This window comes from Silurus meridionalis, chromosome 7 (genome assembly GCF_014805685.1).
Source record: "Silurus meridionalis isolate SWU-2019-XX chromosome 7, ASM1480568v1, whole genome shotgun sequence".
Taxonomy (NCBI): domain Eukaryota; kingdom Metazoa; phylum Chordata; class Actinopteri; order Siluriformes; family Siluridae; genus Silurus; species Silurus meridionalis.
Genome location: NC_060890.1, coordinates 28,026,372 through 28,044,908, shown reverse-complemented (window position 1 = coordinate 28,044,908; position 18,537 = coordinate 28,026,372). Strand labels below are relative to the sequence as shown.

The following is an 18,537-nucleotide window of genomic DNA, read 5'->3' as shown; positions in this document are numbered from 1 at the left end:
GGATTATTTCTCAGACTCTGGACTATTGTGGGCCGCACTCTCTGAGCGCACCACCGGAATAATCCTTTTTCACAGCAAGAATTTGTGTTGGCTTCGCCCTTTTGTTTGAATAAAACTTTATTTGCTGTTACTTCGGCTTCCGCCTCCGTTTCCCGCATGACAGGTATACAGGGAGTCTTTTCTAAACAAGAAACAACTTTAGTTCAGCTTTCTCTCCAATGTGTGTGTATATATACGTGTCTGCTGCCTGCAATAAACCGAAGAAGAACATTTGCTGTGTGCTGTGTAATTCTTCTCTGATCAGAAAGGCACTATAGGCATCACAGGTCATATGTAAAACCTCTCCAAGAATTAAGTTTTGTTTGGGCGTGATAAAAATCTAACAGTTTTGGTGTCAGAAGCAAGATACTTTATGTTTATGTACTTATGTGTTATGTGTCTGTTCTTTGTTCTGTGTAAAGAAGTCGGGTCATGACATCTCTCTATTACTGCCGGAAGAAAATACCAAAGATTGGATATATAGGAATTGTGCCGGTTATTGGACTAATCCTTGTTTAGATCATTTGGCATGATGGAGTGAAATTGTGTCACATCTAGATACTTTTTTCTAGAGATTTAGATGCTGCTAGAGGTTTCTACTATGCTCCAGGTTAGGTTAACCCGTTATGCTCTGCACTGCAACAGGAACTGGTACATTCCAGCCTCAGCACAAAACCTTATGGATGAGGTCCTAGGAAAAAGGGGAAGTTCATCTATTAGGCAATAGATAAAGTTCCAATTTCATGTCCTGTGACTCACCTTTTGCCTGTGGTGACACCGACTGGTACAAATTTTTATCATAGCTTTACAATAATTCCAAACTCGCCTTTAAACCTTTAAGAAAGAGATATGATGCACAAAATGGGAATGGAAATTCTGTTTATTGAAACCAATGTTTCATTGTCTTTTCCTTCTGTTCTCATGCTCTCAACTGATCCACATCTGGAAGATTTCTTCCAGGGTAGTACAGAGGTCCTACCTGATGAACCAAATTTAGGTGAAGTTAACCCTAAATTATGGGCCTCTCACAAAGATGAGACACATTCACCGTATAACACACCGATTAATCCTGTCTTGAAGGCAGATAAAACATGCTGGAGGTTAACACTAGATTTACGAGAGATTAATAAATTAGTTATTCCGTTAGCTCCTTCGGTGTCCGATGTAGCTACCATTGTTAACTCTATACCAGCGACTCAGATTTTTTACTGTGATTGATCTTTGTTCTGCTTTTTTCAGTGTCCCTTTGCCCTCAGAGACGCAGCCACTTTTCGCATTTACCTATAGGGGACGTCAATTCACCTGGACCCGTCTTCCTCAGGGTTTCGTTGACTCGAGTTATACTAAACCTTTTCACCTCTATGTGAAGAACGTGGTGGTACGGCTGCGGGGATCCTAGCTCAGGAACACGGTGACAGATATCGCCCTGTTGCGGATCTTTCCAAATCTTTAGACCACATAGCACAAGGGTTGCCCTCGTGTTTGCGTGCGGTGGCTGCTGCGGCTCTGATGGTCCGGGATGCTGAGAAAATGGTGCTGTCACATCCTTTGATACTGTACACCTCACATCAGGTAACAGCTATTTTACACAACATATGACAGCACAACGTAGATCTGGTTATGAAACCACACTATTGGCAACGGAAAACTTAACTATTGAGCCTTTTCTCATCCACATTCAGCTGTAGTAGCTCTGTGTGATCTGCTAGACGATATTGACTTAAATGGTTTTGATGACACACATGATCGCCTTATACACATTGAACAAGAGACCTCTTGTAGGCCCGATCTTTTAGATACGATTCTGGAAGCGAGGGATTGCCTATATGTAGATGGTTCATGTTCAAAACTTTCTGATGATGTGTATTTATGTGGATATGCGGTTGTAAGATTACCTGATGTAATAGTTGAAGCTAAATCATTACCATACACATCAACACAAGCTGCAGAGTTGGTGGCACTTACAAGAGCATGTCAGTTGTCTGAAGGTAAAGTAGTGACTATATACACTGATTCTAAGTCTGCTTATGGTGTTGTGAATGATTTTGCCAAAACATGGAAGCAAAGAGACTTTAAAACAGCTGATGGAAAGCCCATAGCACATTTTAATCTCATAGGCAACCTTTTAAAAGCTGTTCAACTTCCTACCAAAGTGGCCATAGTTACACATATGCCACCTGTAGGAAATTTTAGATACCTGTTGGTTATAGTTGACAGATTCAGTAAGTGGCCAGAAGCATTTGCATGTGTGACAGAGAACGCTAAAACAGTTGTCAAAATATTAACAAAAGAGATCATCTCTAGGTTTGGTATTTCTAGTGTGATTGAAAGTATAACGGCACACCTTTTGCTTCTAAAGTAACACAACTTTTGGCCAAAAGCTTAGTATTTTAATATTCCCTATCACCCACAGTCAGCTGGAGTGGTAGAGAGAACAAACAGAACCATTAAGGAAGGTGTTACTAAAGCCTGCATTAAAACAGGCCGAAATTGAACTGTTCTCCCGGTAGTACTCACAGAAATGAGAATGACCCCATCTTCAACAAAACTAACCTTTTGAAAGTTTTATGTTCTAACATAACCATGGGTCAGGGGACGCACTGGCATTTCTTCCTTAGGTAACCTGTAAGTGATGGTGGACGACTACGTTTCTGCCCTGGTTGAGAAAATGAATTCTATCAGTGCTGATGTCTCACTAACTCTTCCTCTGCCTACAGATAAGCCAACTCACCCTTTTGTGCCTAATCAGCAGGTCCTGATATAAAGTCTGAAGCCTACCAAGGTCAGTGAGCCGACCTTGGTAGGCCTACGGTAAGCCCACAGAAAGATCCTTTCTTTATAGTAGAAAGGGGGCCACCTCCAGGGGGAAGATCTGATCACTTGACTGTTTTGTTTAGCTTACCCTGATACCTGCTCTAGGTCTAAATTCTATAACATTATGTGCATAGTTGTAATTAGACTCAGAATTTTCCTTATTCTCTTTGAATACATTATTCAGAGAGTAAACTGTTACTTATACCTGATAATACAAATAGACATATTGAACAAGCCCTGAGAAACAATTGTCTCATGATGTAGGGAGAACATGAAACAACTGCTGAACAAAGTTTTTTGAGAAGATTGAGTTTGTTTACTAGTGTTGGACAATATTTTGTTTTAGGAATGATTTTTGTATTGATTGTTGGAATTGTACTTTGTATGTTGCCATGTTTGATGACGATGGTAAGACAGGTTATAAAGGCCTCGATTGAAGTGGTGATGATGAAGGATTATATGTATGTAGGGACAAAATGAAATTGAATCTGTATGTTTTGTTTGTCTTTATCTTTTCATTTGAAGTTTATGTCACCGATTATGTTCCCAGGATGAACATCCTATGTTTTGGTGTGTGATGCTAAATCATAAATGATTTAAAGTGGCCAGTGTTAGTGTTAAGACGGTTCTCACACTGCTTTGCACACATTCCTTTGTCTGTTCAGTGTCTATAGTATATTTACGATGTTAGTATGTAAGGTATACAGGGAGTCTTTATCTGGGCTCACACATCTCCAGCTAGTATATCCTCTTTTCTAAACAAGAAACAACTTTAGGTCAGCTTTCTCTCTAATGTGTGTGTGTATATATACTTGTCTGCTGCCTGCAATAAACCGAAGAAGAACATTTGCTGTGTGCTGTGTAATTCTTCTCTGATCAAAAAGGCACTACGGGCATCGCAGGTCGTATGTAAAACCTCTCCAAGAATTAAGTTTTGTTTGGGCATGAATAAAATCTAACAGTATATCTAACAATATACAGAGAAACAACAAAGAAGCAATAAAAATGCGTTTTGTTACACAATCCGATTAGGTGTCGTATCCTTCCTTCCCAGGTGAAAAAGAAGTATTCTTTAATGTATTAAAAATATACTTGAAATTCAGATAGTATATTTATAGCACAATTGTACTCCTAACATGCTTACTTTAAGTGTGTTAAAATGTACTGTTTTGCATTTAAATGTATTATTAAAAAGTGTACTAGAAGTTCTTGGTTAGTAAATATATACTTAGTTGCACTTTTAAGAAATATGCTAAAACACACTCATACTTTTAATGACACTTTAGTGTATTTACAGTAAGCATACATATTTTACTCTTACTTAAAATATGCTTTTATATGCACTTTCACATCCAGAGTAGCAAGATCCCATGATGATATTTTAATGTTTTTGGTGACTACTTTTAGAATCTTGTGGTCTGCTCTCGGGGTGAACTTCCTTGAACGGCCAGACCTGGGCATGTTGGCAGTTGTTTTAAATGTCTACCACTTATAGACTATTTTCAAGACAGTGGAATAGCTGATTAAAAATTCCTTGGGGATCTTTTTAAATCACTTCACTGATTAATAATCTGTACCAATGTTTTCTAAAGGCCTCAGACAGCTCTTTCAATTTCACCATGGTGTTCACTTTCACTTTAAAAATCAGGAGCACAACAAACTAAATGTCTGAGTGTCAAATAGGGCAAACCTCCTTTAATAAAATTGAATAACAATGTTCTAAACATGTGTCCAGGTGTAATAAACCTGTGTGTGATTTTAGCTATTTTAAGTGTGAATTAATGTGGGGATGTTCTCATTTATTCCTCACCAGAAATTGTTTTTTTTAAATACATTTTACAGAAAGTAAAAAACAAATCTTTCATTTTAATTGTTTACTTTTAGTTTAGTTTGAATCTCTCAGTATTATTAAAATTTATATTAAATATTAAGTGTCCAAATTTTTTCACATGACTGTATATTGCAATATGTCTCATTTTATATATATATATATATTAAATATTCACCTAATGAAAACACGCTCAAGCCTGCTTTTCAAAAAGAAGGATCTTGAAAAACAAACTTTATTACAAAGTGTATTAATTTACTCACACATAAATAAATAAATATAAAATATACAAATGTACCAACTTATATTAAACATATATTGAACAATCAACTTCTAATAAGCACTTAACTTCTAATCTTAATGATATAACATTAACAAGTCAATTTGCCAAAAATACACTCAAATTGTGTAATTTTTACACTTAAGACAATATCTTCACCTGACATCTTTTAATATATTCTAGTTTATTAATGGACAGTACAGTAAGTGTAAGTGTGAACAATTCAGTTTAACCATGGAAAAATACCAGAACATTTACACATCAGTTATAGAAAAGATAAGACTGGCAACAACTATAACTGGTACCATTTTCAGACTGAGCATATTTTATAAACATAAAAAAATGTATTACTAATTACCAAAATAAAAATAAAAAAATAAAAAAATTTGAATGGCAATTCAAGTATTGCATGGAAAAGGAATTGCAACCATATCAGTCTGTTTCGAGATTATTTGGCAGAGCTATGACATACATTTTTTCTGTAAACTCAATCATCACACATTTTCTTTTTAAAGACTGTGGATGCACTGCATAGATAGTGTTGGATTCTTTAACCTCTTTAATAAACTTAGAGAATATTTTAAGGTCAGAATCCCTACAAAGCTGGCTTCCAGATCGGCAAAGCTCCTTAACCAAAACACAACTCATCTGTGCATTACAACCTACCGGGTTAAATGCCACAAAGCTCAGAATCTTGCATATTGTGCCATCAGCTAACTCGACAACAGAGCTGTTTCGTTTTTGAAGCCTTGGGTTAGTTTCTGAGTGATAAAGCACACTGTTGATAATAAAACGCTTATAACACAAGTACTGCTGTACCCTGACACCAAAAAGGTCCTCTATAGCGATCTTGTGATGTACTGGAATGGTCATTGGATGCGGATTGCCAAAAACCCTAACGTTCTCTGACAGTTGTGATGATTTATCTGTCTCTTGCTTGCTGTTCTGCATATCAGAAAACAGTTGTTTGACTGTGTCTTTGGCATTATTCATATACTTGTCAGCCTTGTTTGTAAGGTCTCTCCATTTGAGGAATCTCTTTGTAATCTGTTGTTGGACATGTGTTGTTCCATTAAACAACTTTAAAAGTGTGCCATTAAAAGACTCAAATGAAAATGTGGATGTGGCCCACAGAGGTCCCCAGTTTCTCACACTTGCAGAAATGTGTATCATCAAGTGTACATTAAATGTCATATTTTCTTTGCCATACAACTTCTCAAACTCCATGATCAATTTCTTCAGTGCCTTCTCTGCATGGTCTATGTCAACCATTTGTATCTTTTCCTGAAGCAACGTATAAATACCAAAAACAAGAAGGAAAAGATGGTTCCAGTGTTTCTTAGACAGAATACTATAAAGCACTGGTAAAGAATAGAATAGAAGAAAAGATCTCCATTCAGATGCCTTCCAATATTTACGTTCTTTAACTGAGAGGAGGTTCAGGACTTATGTAAGGGTATGAACCCCCACCTTTATGGTAGCAAAAGTCACAGCCATATGTGCCATTAAACTGTTTTGTATTTCGAATTTGTGGACGAGCCTCTGAATCTGAACTACAGATCAGGGCATGCACCTTAGATGAATGTTGCTGGTTCTGTGTGTCTGTCCATTGTATTCCATTTTGCTCCAGCTTTTGAAGCTCATCAACAAATGGAGATAACAGTGTGGTTATGTTGGGTTTCTTTTCTCCAAACCAAATATATGGTATGCAGATATTGTTTTTCCCTTCTTTTGGATTCAGTTCTATGATTTGGCACTGAATGGGCCATAGCTGACAATTGGAACTATTGAAAACTGGGATTCCATCACAGTTCCACAGTAAACTAACATCATCTTCACTCATTTTACCACTGCTTAACTTTACATACTCCACACCTGAATGTATATCTTTAATAATGCCAATAGAGGACATTTTTCTGGCTATTGTATTCTTGGAGTTTTCCAGAATGTCTTTGATTTGGGAAGATAAATTCAAAACAAGAAAATATGAACTATTTTTTAATTTGTGTCTACATCGAATGGCATGTGACATATAGAACACTGTGTCTGACCATTAACCATACCTATGTAGTTTGTGCATCCAGAACAATAGAAATGTGATTCATATTGTCCATACCACCCATACGCCTTATGGAACAGGTAAGAAGTAGCTGGCACTGATGCTGGGAAATGTTCATTGAACAATTTGAGGAGGTCTTCAAAAGCTGTTCCTGTGAGGTTGTGTCTCAGAATGAAAGATATCAACAGAAGCAGACTCTGTCCTCTGGAGATAGGTGCTCCTGGATAAAGGAGCTCTTTCTACTCTGACCCCTAAAGAAACAGTTTCTAACAGTTCTTCCAACTGAACATGCTTTTAATTAGATTCCATTTATTTTAAACAGAGTATTAATTTCAATATAATTATTGCATCGATGGTACACATGATCCATACAAAGCCGTGTTATGTATACTGCAATACCTGAAACTTGTTTGAGTTTGGACCTTGATTCCGTTGGGTTGTCTCATGTGCTGGTTGCAAATCAGTGCTTTGGTCAAGGTGTCCCCCACTAACAATATCTGGCCTGTTTTGAATTATCTGTAGAATATACAGTAGTACAGTATGTCTTTGTGCCAAATTCATATGAGTTATTTAAATAACATGGTCCATGTGCAACTCTCTACATATTAATGACATGCAAAATGTAAAACAATTTTAAATAAAATAAACAAAATAAATAAATAACTATATTATTACTACTACTACTACTTATAATAATAATAGTAATAATAGTAATGACCATAAGCCATATGTCTCTTTTACAATTCCAAAACATAAATTAACAGCCAATATAGGAAACCTAAGATCTTCAGCAGTCAGTAGTAGTAGTAGTCTGACACAAGCCATCTAGTTTAAATTGTGGATGTGGTTAATAGGAAGTAATGTATTTACCTGAGAACTTATGTTTGGTTCTTCATGATGGCTCTCAGGAGACTGACACAAGTTGGTCTGCTGAGGCTGCCCCCTTTCATCATTATTGATCACGTCACTAACACTCTAAATAAGAAACATATCATGAAATCACAAGTCCAAATTATGGATAACTGTTTTTCATCTTAAAAATGGATTTACAACATCATGAAGTTACAGTATGCTACGTAAAAAAACACACACACACACACACACACACACACACACACACATTATATATATATATATATATATATATATATATATATATATATATATATATATATATATATATATATATATATATGGAAGAAAAAGTAAACTAATGTTGATAAGCATTACAGACTTACTCAATCAGCTATTACCTGCACTTGGTTTTCCATTTTGTATCTTTTTGCCGCTTAGGCACTGAGAATAATTGACACTGTGATTTTCCATGGATGCCTCATTTTTTGTGTAATTAACAGGAAGCTAAAACATATCAAGGTGTTGTTATCATCTCCTTAGAAATTTAGGTGAAGTAAAATTGAGGCTGTATACAAAATATTGAGTATTAATCTTCCTTTTGCTATTTTTTACTAGGCCATTAAATACTAAATGGCAACACTGTGAAAAAACAAGTGTTACACAACACAACTATGTTCCAATAATCATCAATTTACTGTAACTCTGAATATTCAGTAATTTACCAGTGTTTTCATTCTCCTGAATTCACTTGTTCTTGGGACCTCAGAATCATTGCTACAAATAAAGTTTTTGTAACCATCTCGGACAGAATTCTGCAAAGAATGAAAATGACAAACATTTTTCACATCCTGTGTATAGCAGTGCAAGTACATTATGTTGCAATACATGGCAGGATTATACACAGTCAAGAAGCAGTGATATACAGAATTTACTGCAGATTAACAGGTGGCTACAGTCTTTAAACAGTGGGGAAAAAAACACATTTTGCTTAATTTTGCCTTTAAAAAAGAAAAAGAAAATGAAGTATTACCTCATTATTTTTTTTCAGCTTCTTGAAGCATCGATGTTCTGTAGTTCTGGGAATCTCACTATGTTTTGACTCCAGATAAAATTTGTATTTATTCATTTTGTTACTTCATGAAAGATTCATACTTATTTTTTAGTTCAAACTACTGTAACTGTCGCGGTTCATTCAATTTCACCAATCAGAGCCAAGCTTTTCAAATCGGCAGGTAATTGTCCAATCACACGCTGGCATATTAAACTGTCATAGACCCTTTTAGTGCTGACGGCGGCCAATACAAACCAGCACAGAGTTGATTCACAAGGAATGCAGATGTCATCTTGTGTTGTTGGTGCCTGAATCAATGGAGTACAGGATCTCATTTTAAATGTTATCGCATACCTGCTGCCACTGCCAGACGAAAAAAAACAAAAACGATGACAGCTTGTGCTTAAACACAAGGAAACGAGTGGACTGGACTGAAACGATCATCAAAAATGCTTGCGTTTGCAGCGCACTATTCATATCAGGTAAGGTTATAAAAACTATTGTCTTTTGTTGATATGGTTCGCTTAAGTGTCTAAAAATTGTCATGCATGCGTACATACTCAGAAATTGGGCAACAACTGAATTGGTTTATCATTTAACGCTAACGTGCTAGCGTGTAATTTAGCTAACTGTTAGCTAACGACCAGATACTAAACATAAATAAAACTGTTTCTGTCGTCTCCTTTTCTGCAGCTGTTATAAGTGCAACAGTATAAACAGAAAGGTAGCAATGAACAGACCCATGTTATGTGTCAGGTCTGTGTACAAGCATGTGCATTTACTAACGTTTGCCATGTTAGTAGGCAACCTGAAGGGCAGCTCGTGATGTGTGTAGTGAGGTACTTTTTCCTCCACCTTAGCCCCGCCCACAAAACCACCTCAAGGTTTAATAAGTGAAAAGGGCAATATTGAGTGGGCATTGAATTGGATATTTGAGAAGAAATCATGTCATTTCCCAAATTTGCTTTGTTTTATTTCCCTGACCCGGACCTTTTAAAGGTGGACAGCACCGATACAATTTTAAGAGAACACAGACGAGTGGAATACCAGGTCAAATCCCGCAAACAACTTAGCACTGAAGATGGCTACGTAGAGGTTCATCTGCCAAGTCGAAGCAGACATGGACAGGCAAAGATACTGCCAGCAAAAATACTCCTTCTTGGTGGTAAGTTTATGATTGATAAACATTAGTAAATCTAACTTAAAGTTCACGCTGGTTTCAGAAAAAAGAATTTGTATGTGTATAGTGCATGTGTGCATTTTTTAAATTTTAGCTGACTCATGAATTACCGAAGTTAACGGCTATAAAATTGCTATATAACATAACTGACCACCATTGTTGCTGTAATGTTGCTTAACTATATCATTAAAAAAATTGGAACTTTTTTATTTTGTGTGGGTGCTGTTGAGCTCATTTGTTTAAATTTTACCAGGGCAGATTTAGGCTAAATGGACACGGCCTTGTTAGCGTGAAAACAATTATGAATGTTGAGTTGTGCTATACTACTGTTGCAGCTAGCGATGCATCCGGAAGATAAATTAATGATGGAGATTAATTATCTTTAGCCGTTTTAGGCATATTTATTAAACTTCTGCTGACACTTCAGTCTCACGGTCAGAGCAGCTCGCATACATACATACAGAGGAGAACCATAACACACATGGGACAAACATTAACGCAAACGCGTTTCACCATAGTCAACACTTTAGTACCCCTAGTGGCTTACTCATATGCACAACACAGAAGAACTATACAACATTACATCACATACAACTGAGGACATTATAAACATATTTTAACAATGAATACATTACAATTATGTATAATAATTCATACAAAATGTAATTACATAAAACCTTTTAATCAGGCAAGTCATGAGTACTCTTTCAGTTGCCATTTCAAACAAATTTACTTGTCCTGGTTAAGCATTAATGTTGTGATCTGTTTTATGGAATGTACAATATAACATTCAGGGATTTTTTATAGTAAATTTTCCCCAAAATTTGGATGCATCTTTTCCCAGGTCAAGTCGTTTTGTAACCTCTTAGCTTCAATTAAATTAAATTGTTTAGACAAAAAGAAAAAACTTTTTTCTAAATCTAATGCTTGTGTTCATGAGAATAAATAAATGCATACAGGTTGTATTGACATGAGGGCAAATAAAGGATAACAGAATCTCCCTTTGGGTGGAATATACTTTTAATTGCTGTTTATGTTCATTCAGCCCAGTCTGACAACTATAATGCCTTATTTTGATTGATATATATTTGTAATTGCAGATGTGTACAAAGATTTAATTGTAAAAAGGGATGCTTTCAAGAGAGGAGAAGACATCTGGAAAACCAGTACACAGCAAAGAAAAAAACCTATTGAGGCTGTAAATGTTTACGATTATCTTCTATTCAGGATTGTTGTACTGTTTAACAGCATTATTTTGTTTGCCTTTTTTTCCCTTCCTTTTTGACTTACATGGGGTGGGATAAAATGTTAATTTTGTAATTGTACATGTTTTTAGGTCGCAAGTACCTCAAAATTTCAACCACAACTGCAAGTATCTCAAAAGGCAGCTAATGTTGCAATGGGAGACCGACTTAAAAGAGATCTCCAGAAGTTGCACAGGAAAAAAACAGCTCCTGTTACCTCCACTCCATTGTCTGATGACTTGGATGACACTGAAATCGACTTGTTTCAGAACAGAGACGAATCAGAACAGAGAAGATCAAGGAAGAGAGCAGTAAGCATTATTTTAATTTTATATAAAATAATGTGAAAGGTATATTTCTCTCTGATTTATTTCCCTTAAAAAAAGGCAAGCTTACTTTGGATTCTTCCACCACTATTTTAGAGATTTTAAAATCTGACCTATTAGAGCAAGGTTAGCTGTCAATTTGTCTAAGAAGGAGATTTCTAAATTTCAGATTTTTAATACAGAGTGGAAACAAATGTTTAAAGTGGCTATATGATGCTATTTGCAAGGATCATTATGTGTATTAGGCACATTTTAGCATGCTTTAATATTTAAAAATCTTTATTTTACACACACTGCTCATTATTGTAGCTCTTTATGATCTGTGTTTCTAAAACACGTTGATTTCTACAAAGCCCCTTTTTCCAAAAAGTGCAGTGTGTTCTGATTGTCTAGTGATCCAATGTGTTGTGATTTGTCTGAACACAATATCGCTGTCAGGAATCCACCTGCCACGCCTCCTTCAGAGGCTGCCTCTGCCTCTGCGCGCTCCCAAGCGTGCAGCGCAAATCACGCACAGCTGAAGCGCGTTATCGACTCGTTCCCTGCCTCCATATAAACCACTCACTCACCCACACTCGGGGTCCGTTATTGTACGTTCATGCGTGGTCGTGCAGGTTCATTCTGGTGTGTGGTCGCGTTTGTGCTTCTCCCGCTACATACCTTCTTCGCCCGGACTCCTCGCTCACTCCACGGCCGCGTTTGGCTTCCCCAGCGCACCTCGGACTATTCAATTCAATTCAATTCAATTCAATTCATGTTTATTTGTATAGCGCTTTTAACAATGAACATTGTCTCAAAGCAGCTTTACACAGATAATGTGGTGATTAAACATAAATATGTTCTTTGTAAGTATGTTTGTCCCTGATGAGCAACTGTGGCAAGGAAAAACTCCCCGACTACCGACGCTTCCCCGTCGCTTCCCCCCGTGCCGCGCCTCCCCGTGCCGCGCTTCCTCCTTCACGCGCCGTGGATGTTATCTTTGAACTGCCGTTTGCCGGATTATCCCGATCTGCACGGGTATTTTGTGTTGGCTCTGCTTTTGCTGAATAAAGTTTATGTTTGTCGTTACTCCGGCTTCCGCCTCCGTACCTCGCCTAACAATCGCCTCATATGACCTCTTTAAATTTATGTAGTGGGCTTGTCACCCTGATATTTGCAGTTTGCTGATCATTTATTAATGAACATATGGTTTTCCTAAGTCATTGCAAAAGAGGTAAATATTACAAATTTTGCATGACCCATAGAGTCGAAGTAGACAGTTCAATTAGAAATACTATATTTTGAAGTAAACCAAAGAGATCAACATACATTCTCTTTAATTCCCTCTGGTTTCTTTTTTGTTTAATAATCTGAAACAAATATGCAAGCAAATTAGATTTGTCTCCTTTAATTTTTGGCTGAACCGAAAACTCAATACCGTAATGTGATCCAAACTATGAGTTTTGTTTTATCAATGAGCCATGCGTTTTATCCGTTGCACCACTGATAAATAACAATATACAATTCAGTGTTTCCTTTGTTTTAGTTTGAAATGATCCCAAACTTTGTAGACTTTCTGCCATTTTTTTTGGCAATAATCTTCTCCTTGCCCCTTGCTGTTTTTTTTCTCCATTTTTTTATTTATTTTTTAATCTTGTAGCGTCTGCTGTGTTACCTGTCCAGAGCGCTCCAGAGTTTAGTAGGTGGTGAGTCAGTAGTAATGGTCCATGGGAACACAGTGCTCTGTGTTTAGTTAAATGGACTAAATGAAGCATTGAGGCAAATTAATCTTTGTAATCAAATTACTCGAGGAATCGTTACAGCCCTGCTGTCAAAACTTTCTGGATGCACTGTAATCGGTGGTGTACTGGTAATCTAACCTTTTATCCAATGTAACTCACACAGGCTGTGCTGGATAGTGAAAGCGAACAAGAAGACAACGATGACGACAACAACGATGGAAGAACAGAATTTGAGAACAGCCTGCTGCAGGGGACATCGGCATCTCCCCAGAAAACCCATGTAGTGCTTGATGACGATGTTGTCAAAGCTTTGAAAGGTAAGTTGACAGGAATTATAAGTGTAAACCTGAAATATACATATTTAATGTTTCAAGCCGGTCAACCAACAGTAATTATTTTTTTTGTGTTACAAAATTATTCTCTTATTTTTTATTACAAAATTATTCATCCATTTATTCTAGCTTTTGTATTGGTAATCCAACCTATGAGTTATGTTAAGTGTAAGTAATGTTTTAAATATAATTGTTGTTCATTTGTTAAAGCATAGGTTTACAATTTTTTAGATTGTACACTTATGCTTATACTTACGCCTATGCTTACAATGAGTGTCATTCGTCACTGTAACAATTCCTTCCAAATTTAATTTAGACTATTTTGACAGGAGACAAAAATATTTAACTGAAGCTAGTATGAGGCCTCAAGTAAATGCACAGAGAAACTGGTAACCTAAAATGGTGAATTTAACAAATAATTAGGCGATTTAAATAACTAAAGGTCGACCAACAGTGGATTTTCTGGATACCGATCGCTAGGTTGGATCATACTTATTGATAGCCGATTTATCAACTGATAGTTTTGGATACTGGATAAAAAATAAACCAAAATTGTCCATGTAAAATAATAGCTACTGAACTTTATATACATTTTTTTTTATAAAAAAAAAAGAAAGTAAATATAAATATATCAATTAATATATATAATTATATAAATAATACATTTTAAATAATATATAGAACTCTTTGTGCAGCATCTTGTTTAAAACAAAGCACGTGGCGTCAGTGATTCACCTCTAAAGTCCGCTTTCTTAATGACAGCTATTTTAACACAAAAAAAAAGTGAGCATTTTATTAAGAGATTATAAACTGAAAATGAAGAACAACCCAAACTTTGTACTGCCCAAAATTGCTTGTGACTTATTTTTTTTCTTGTAGAGCTTCCCGGAATTGTATCATCTCTTAAAAATGTCCTAGAGGCCATGAAACAAGGCTGATCTTACAGCTCAAGTTTAAGCCCGAGTTCTGGAGAGCGGTGTCTTCCTGCATCCCCAGAAATGGTTAGAAAAAAACAATTGATTAGCAAAATGTAATAGTTGCAATAATTCATATTAGCTGTCTCATTGTGTATCCATGACCACTTAAGAATTTTTTTTTAGCATAGTGTTAGTTTTTTGTGAATCATTTTCATAATAGTCTTGATTCTTTCTTATTCTACTCAGATTTCCCTCGCTGATCCTGATGTTGCAGTCCCAAGGAGGATGTAGGAAAGACTCAACAAATCACAAGTTTCTCTTTTTACCCAAGACCTGCTTACATTAATTTTTGAAAAAGAAAATTTAACAAGAAGCACACTCACTGGGAAATGTGGTATTCAAACCACAAAGGACCAGTTGGACCCTAACAAGGTCAATGTGCTCATAGGTATGTTTAGTTCCAGTACATCATTCCTTTTTTTTATTATTGATCTACCTACATGTAATGTAAATAATATTAATGATAAAAATTAAAACATTTAAAATTTGTGTAAATTATTATACAGTAATTGTGGGCTGGGTAAACACAGTTCATCAGCTTTGTTGTCATACTGTGAAATGCTGTGTAGACCTCATAATGGTTCAGCAAGACTTAATGATTTGCTTTTTTTTTTTTTTTTTTTACATATTTTAAACTCCTATTCTAAATTTACATAAATATTTTAATTTTGATGTCTAATCATCTTTTGAATATGTATTTTATTGGGTGCAATGCAGAACATTTCACTTTATCGTCTTAAAAAATTTGAAAATTCATAGAAATATCATATTGTATTGCAATACAAAGTAAAAAATATAACAGTGGTAAACTTTGCTTTTGTATTCAAAAAGTTTCTTTTTATCTTTTCACAGACACTGTAATAAAAGAATTTCCAAGTACCACAGTGTCGGAGGTGCGAGCCTTCATTCACAGAAAATGTAACAATGAGGCCTGTTCAGAGAAAAGTGGCCCTGCACCGTGAGGATGTTTGATTTATGTTTGTTTTAAATAGTGTCCGTTCTACCACTGTTTTTGTTTTTTTGTGTTTTTTTTTATTTGCTTGTTTTTTGAAAATGCACTTTGCTTTTGCACTTGGTTTTTTAGTAAATTTTAGCTGTTTGTGCAGATTACTAAATTAGTAGTATCAGTAAATTAAAGGTTTATAGATTTTTTTAAGATTGTGTGCATTTGATACAATTTTGAATGTTTTTTGTACTGAATGTGTATAATGCACTGTTTTTTTATACAATAAAAATATATTCATATAATTCTGAATGATTTATCAAATCTGTTCTGCTAATACAATCCTAGTTATGATGTAAATATACTAGGAACACATAGTATAGCTTAAAATATATTTCAACTGTACTTCAAGTATAGAATTAAAGTATATTATAAATATAAGTTAAAGAAGTACACTTAAATTACACTAAATATACATAAAGTTGTTCCATTTTAGCACTACTAAGTATATTAAATTATATTGCAAATACCTTTAAATTTATCTTAATCATAGCTTAATTATCATTTAATATACTTGAAGTTGTTCCAAAATAACACATTTAATATGCACTTAGTATAGTATAATAAAAATATAAAAACTTAAGTATATTTTTTTCACTTGGGTTGACACAATCTACAATACACAATAATTAACATTATTAACTGAAGTTTGCTTTACAATGAAAAAGGCAGGATTTTTGTTACATACAGTAGTTTGGTTGTGTGAAGATTTTATCTGATTCATCCAGATTTGTATTTTCTTCTGTTCATCCCCTGATTTGTGAATTTAGGTTCAGATTTCAGAATTGGTCTCAACTGGTCTAAGCTCTTTTAGAGTTTTTCCTGTATAAATTTGTAATCATGGGTGTTAGGACCCAAAACAGCTGAACCAGCACCTCATCACAATTATCTGTTCCATGAAATGTATCATGGATAATTTAGATGAAATGAAAATGTTTCCTCTGCACTTAACTGTTAACTTTAGTTGTAATGTTGGAGTTTTGTTAGGATGGGCCTGGCACTGTTTTGGCTGTGAGGTGGACAAATGTAATATATATATTTTTTTATATAAAATATCAACGACCTCATTCCTTGTGGTTCATTGTGATCTTAGAATAACCTGTGTGATCCTGGATCTGAAGAAAAGTGTCATAAAAACTGATGTGTCAGTATGTGAATAAGATTTCATAGGACTGAAAGAAGCAGACCTGATCTAGGCTCAGTGACCTGTCTGTTGTTTCAGTTTGTTTTAGAAAAGTCCATGTGACTACACTGAACTTCTCTCCCCTTCAAACAGTGTGATGTCTGTATGAGTGAAGTGCTGTGATTGTGCTATTTTACAGATGTTACTGTATGAACATTGACTTGTTGTTAAGACAGATAAAAACTTTATTTTTGCATTTTGCACTTGACCCATTTCTATCCTCAGATGGTTAAGTGTCAGCGTGCTCTTTCACAACTCTCTTTGCAGCAATGGCTGAATGGAGATTACATTAATAAGAACATTTTTCAAAGTAAAGTATTGTTAATTGCCCACAGAAAAAAAGAAAATAAATACAAATTCAGTGAATATACAGTGGGTACGGAAAGTATTCAAACACCCTTAAATGTTTCACTCTTTGTCATATTGCTGCAATTTGCTAAAATTATTTAATTGTATTCCTTTTCCTCATTTATGTACACACAGCACCCCATATTGACAGAAAAACACAGAATTGTTGACATTTTTGCAGATTTATTAAAAAAGAAAAACTGAAATATCACATGGTCCTAAGTATTCAGACCCTTTTCTGTGACACTCATATATTTAACTCAGGTGTTCTCCATTTCTTCTGATCATCCTTGAGATGGTTCTACACCTTCATTTGAGTCCAGCTGTGTTTGATTATACTGATTGGACTTGATTAGGAAAGCCACACTCCTGTCTATATAAGAACTTACAAATCACAATGCATGTCAGAGCAAATGAGAATCATGAGGTCAAAGGAACTGCCTGAAGAGCTCAGAGACAGAATTGTGGCAAGGCACAGATCTGGCAACCACAGATCTAGAAAGTCAACCATCACTGCAGCCCTCCACCAGCCTCTCCTCAGTGCGAGACACATAAAAGCCTGCATGGAGTTTGCTAAAAAACACCTGAAGGACTTCAAGATGGTGAGAAATAAGATTCTCTGGTCTAATAAGACCAAGATATAACTTTTTGACCTTAATTCTAATTGGTATGTGTGGAGATAACCAGGCACTGCTCATCACCTGTCCAATACAGTCCCAACAGTGAAGCATGGTGGTGGCAGCATCATGCTGTGGGGGTGTTTTTCAGCTGCAGGGACAGGACGACTGGTTGCAATCGAGGAAAAGTACACAAATATCCTGGATTAAAACCTACTCCAGAGTGCTCCGTACCTCAGACTGGGCCAAAGGTTTACCTTCCAACAAGACAATGACCCTAAGCACACAGCTAAAATAACGAAGGAGTGGCTACACAACAACTCTGTGACTGTTCTTGAATGGCCCAGCCAGAGCCCTGACTTAAACCCAATTGAGCATAAAATGGCCTAAAAATGGCTGTCCACCAGGATCTGCAAGTAGGAATGGCAGAGGATCCCCAAATCCAGGTGTGAAAAACATGTTGCATCTTTCCCAAAAAGACTCCTGGCTGTATTAGATCAAAAGGGTTTCTACTAAATACTGAGCAAAGGGTCTGAATACTTAGAACCATGTGATATTTCAGATTTTCTTTTTTGATAAATCTGCAACAATGTCAACAATTCTGTGTTTTTCTGTCAGTATGGGGAGCTGTGTGTACATTAATGAGGAAGAAAAATGAACTTAAATGATTTTACAAATGA

At 35.7% G+C, this 18,537-nt stretch overlaps 1 protein-coding gene across 3 annotated transcripts; it reads left to right on the top strand.

Annotated features, from left to right (window-relative positions):
* Positions 1 to 8,319: 8,319 nt before the first annotated feature.
* On the top strand, positions 8,320 to 15,642 carry LOC124388418. 3 transcript variants are annotated; one of them, XM_046852997.1, is made up of 8 exons: positions 8,320 to 9,408; positions 9,926 to 10,091; positions 11,207 to 11,304; positions 11,443 to 11,661; positions 13,561 to 13,714; positions 14,609 to 14,730; positions 14,893 to 15,094; positions 15,559 to 15,642. In XM_046852997.1, the coding sequence occupies exons 1-6, from the start codon at positions 9,376 to 9,378 to the stop codon at positions 14,665 to 14,667; spliced, it is 729 nt and encodes a 242-aa protein (XP_046708953.1). In that variant the 5' UTR covers positions 8,320 to 9,375; the 3' UTR covers positions 14,668 to 14,730; positions 14,893 to 15,094; positions 15,559 to 15,642. The 3 variants fall into 3 exon arrangements, with proteins under 3 accessions (XP_046708953.1, XP_046708954.1, XP_046708951.1); XM_046852998.1 differs by lacking the exon at positions 11,207 to 11,304 and having other exon boundaries at positions 8,865 to 9,408; XM_046852995.1 differs by lacking the exon at positions 8,320 to 9,408 and having other exon boundaries at positions 9,446 to 10,091.
* Positions 15,643 to 18,537: the final 2,895 nt, after the last annotated feature.

What these genes read in the sequence shown, in the direction of transcription:
- LOC124388418 (XM_046852995.1), top strand. Translation starts at nt 9,872, where the DNA reads ATGTCATTTCCCAAATTTGCTTTGTTTTATTTCCCTGACCCGGACCTT. An exon ending in AAAAATACTCCTTCTTGGTG is followed by an intron (nt 10,092 to 11,206) that starts GTAAGTTTATGA and finishes TTGTAATTGCAG; the next exon opens with ATGTGTACAAAGATTTAATT. An exon ending in GAAAAAAACCTATTGAGGCT is followed by an intron (nt 11,305 to 11,442) that starts GTAAATGTTTAC and finishes ACATGTTTTTAG; the next exon opens with GTCGCAAGTACCTCAAAATT.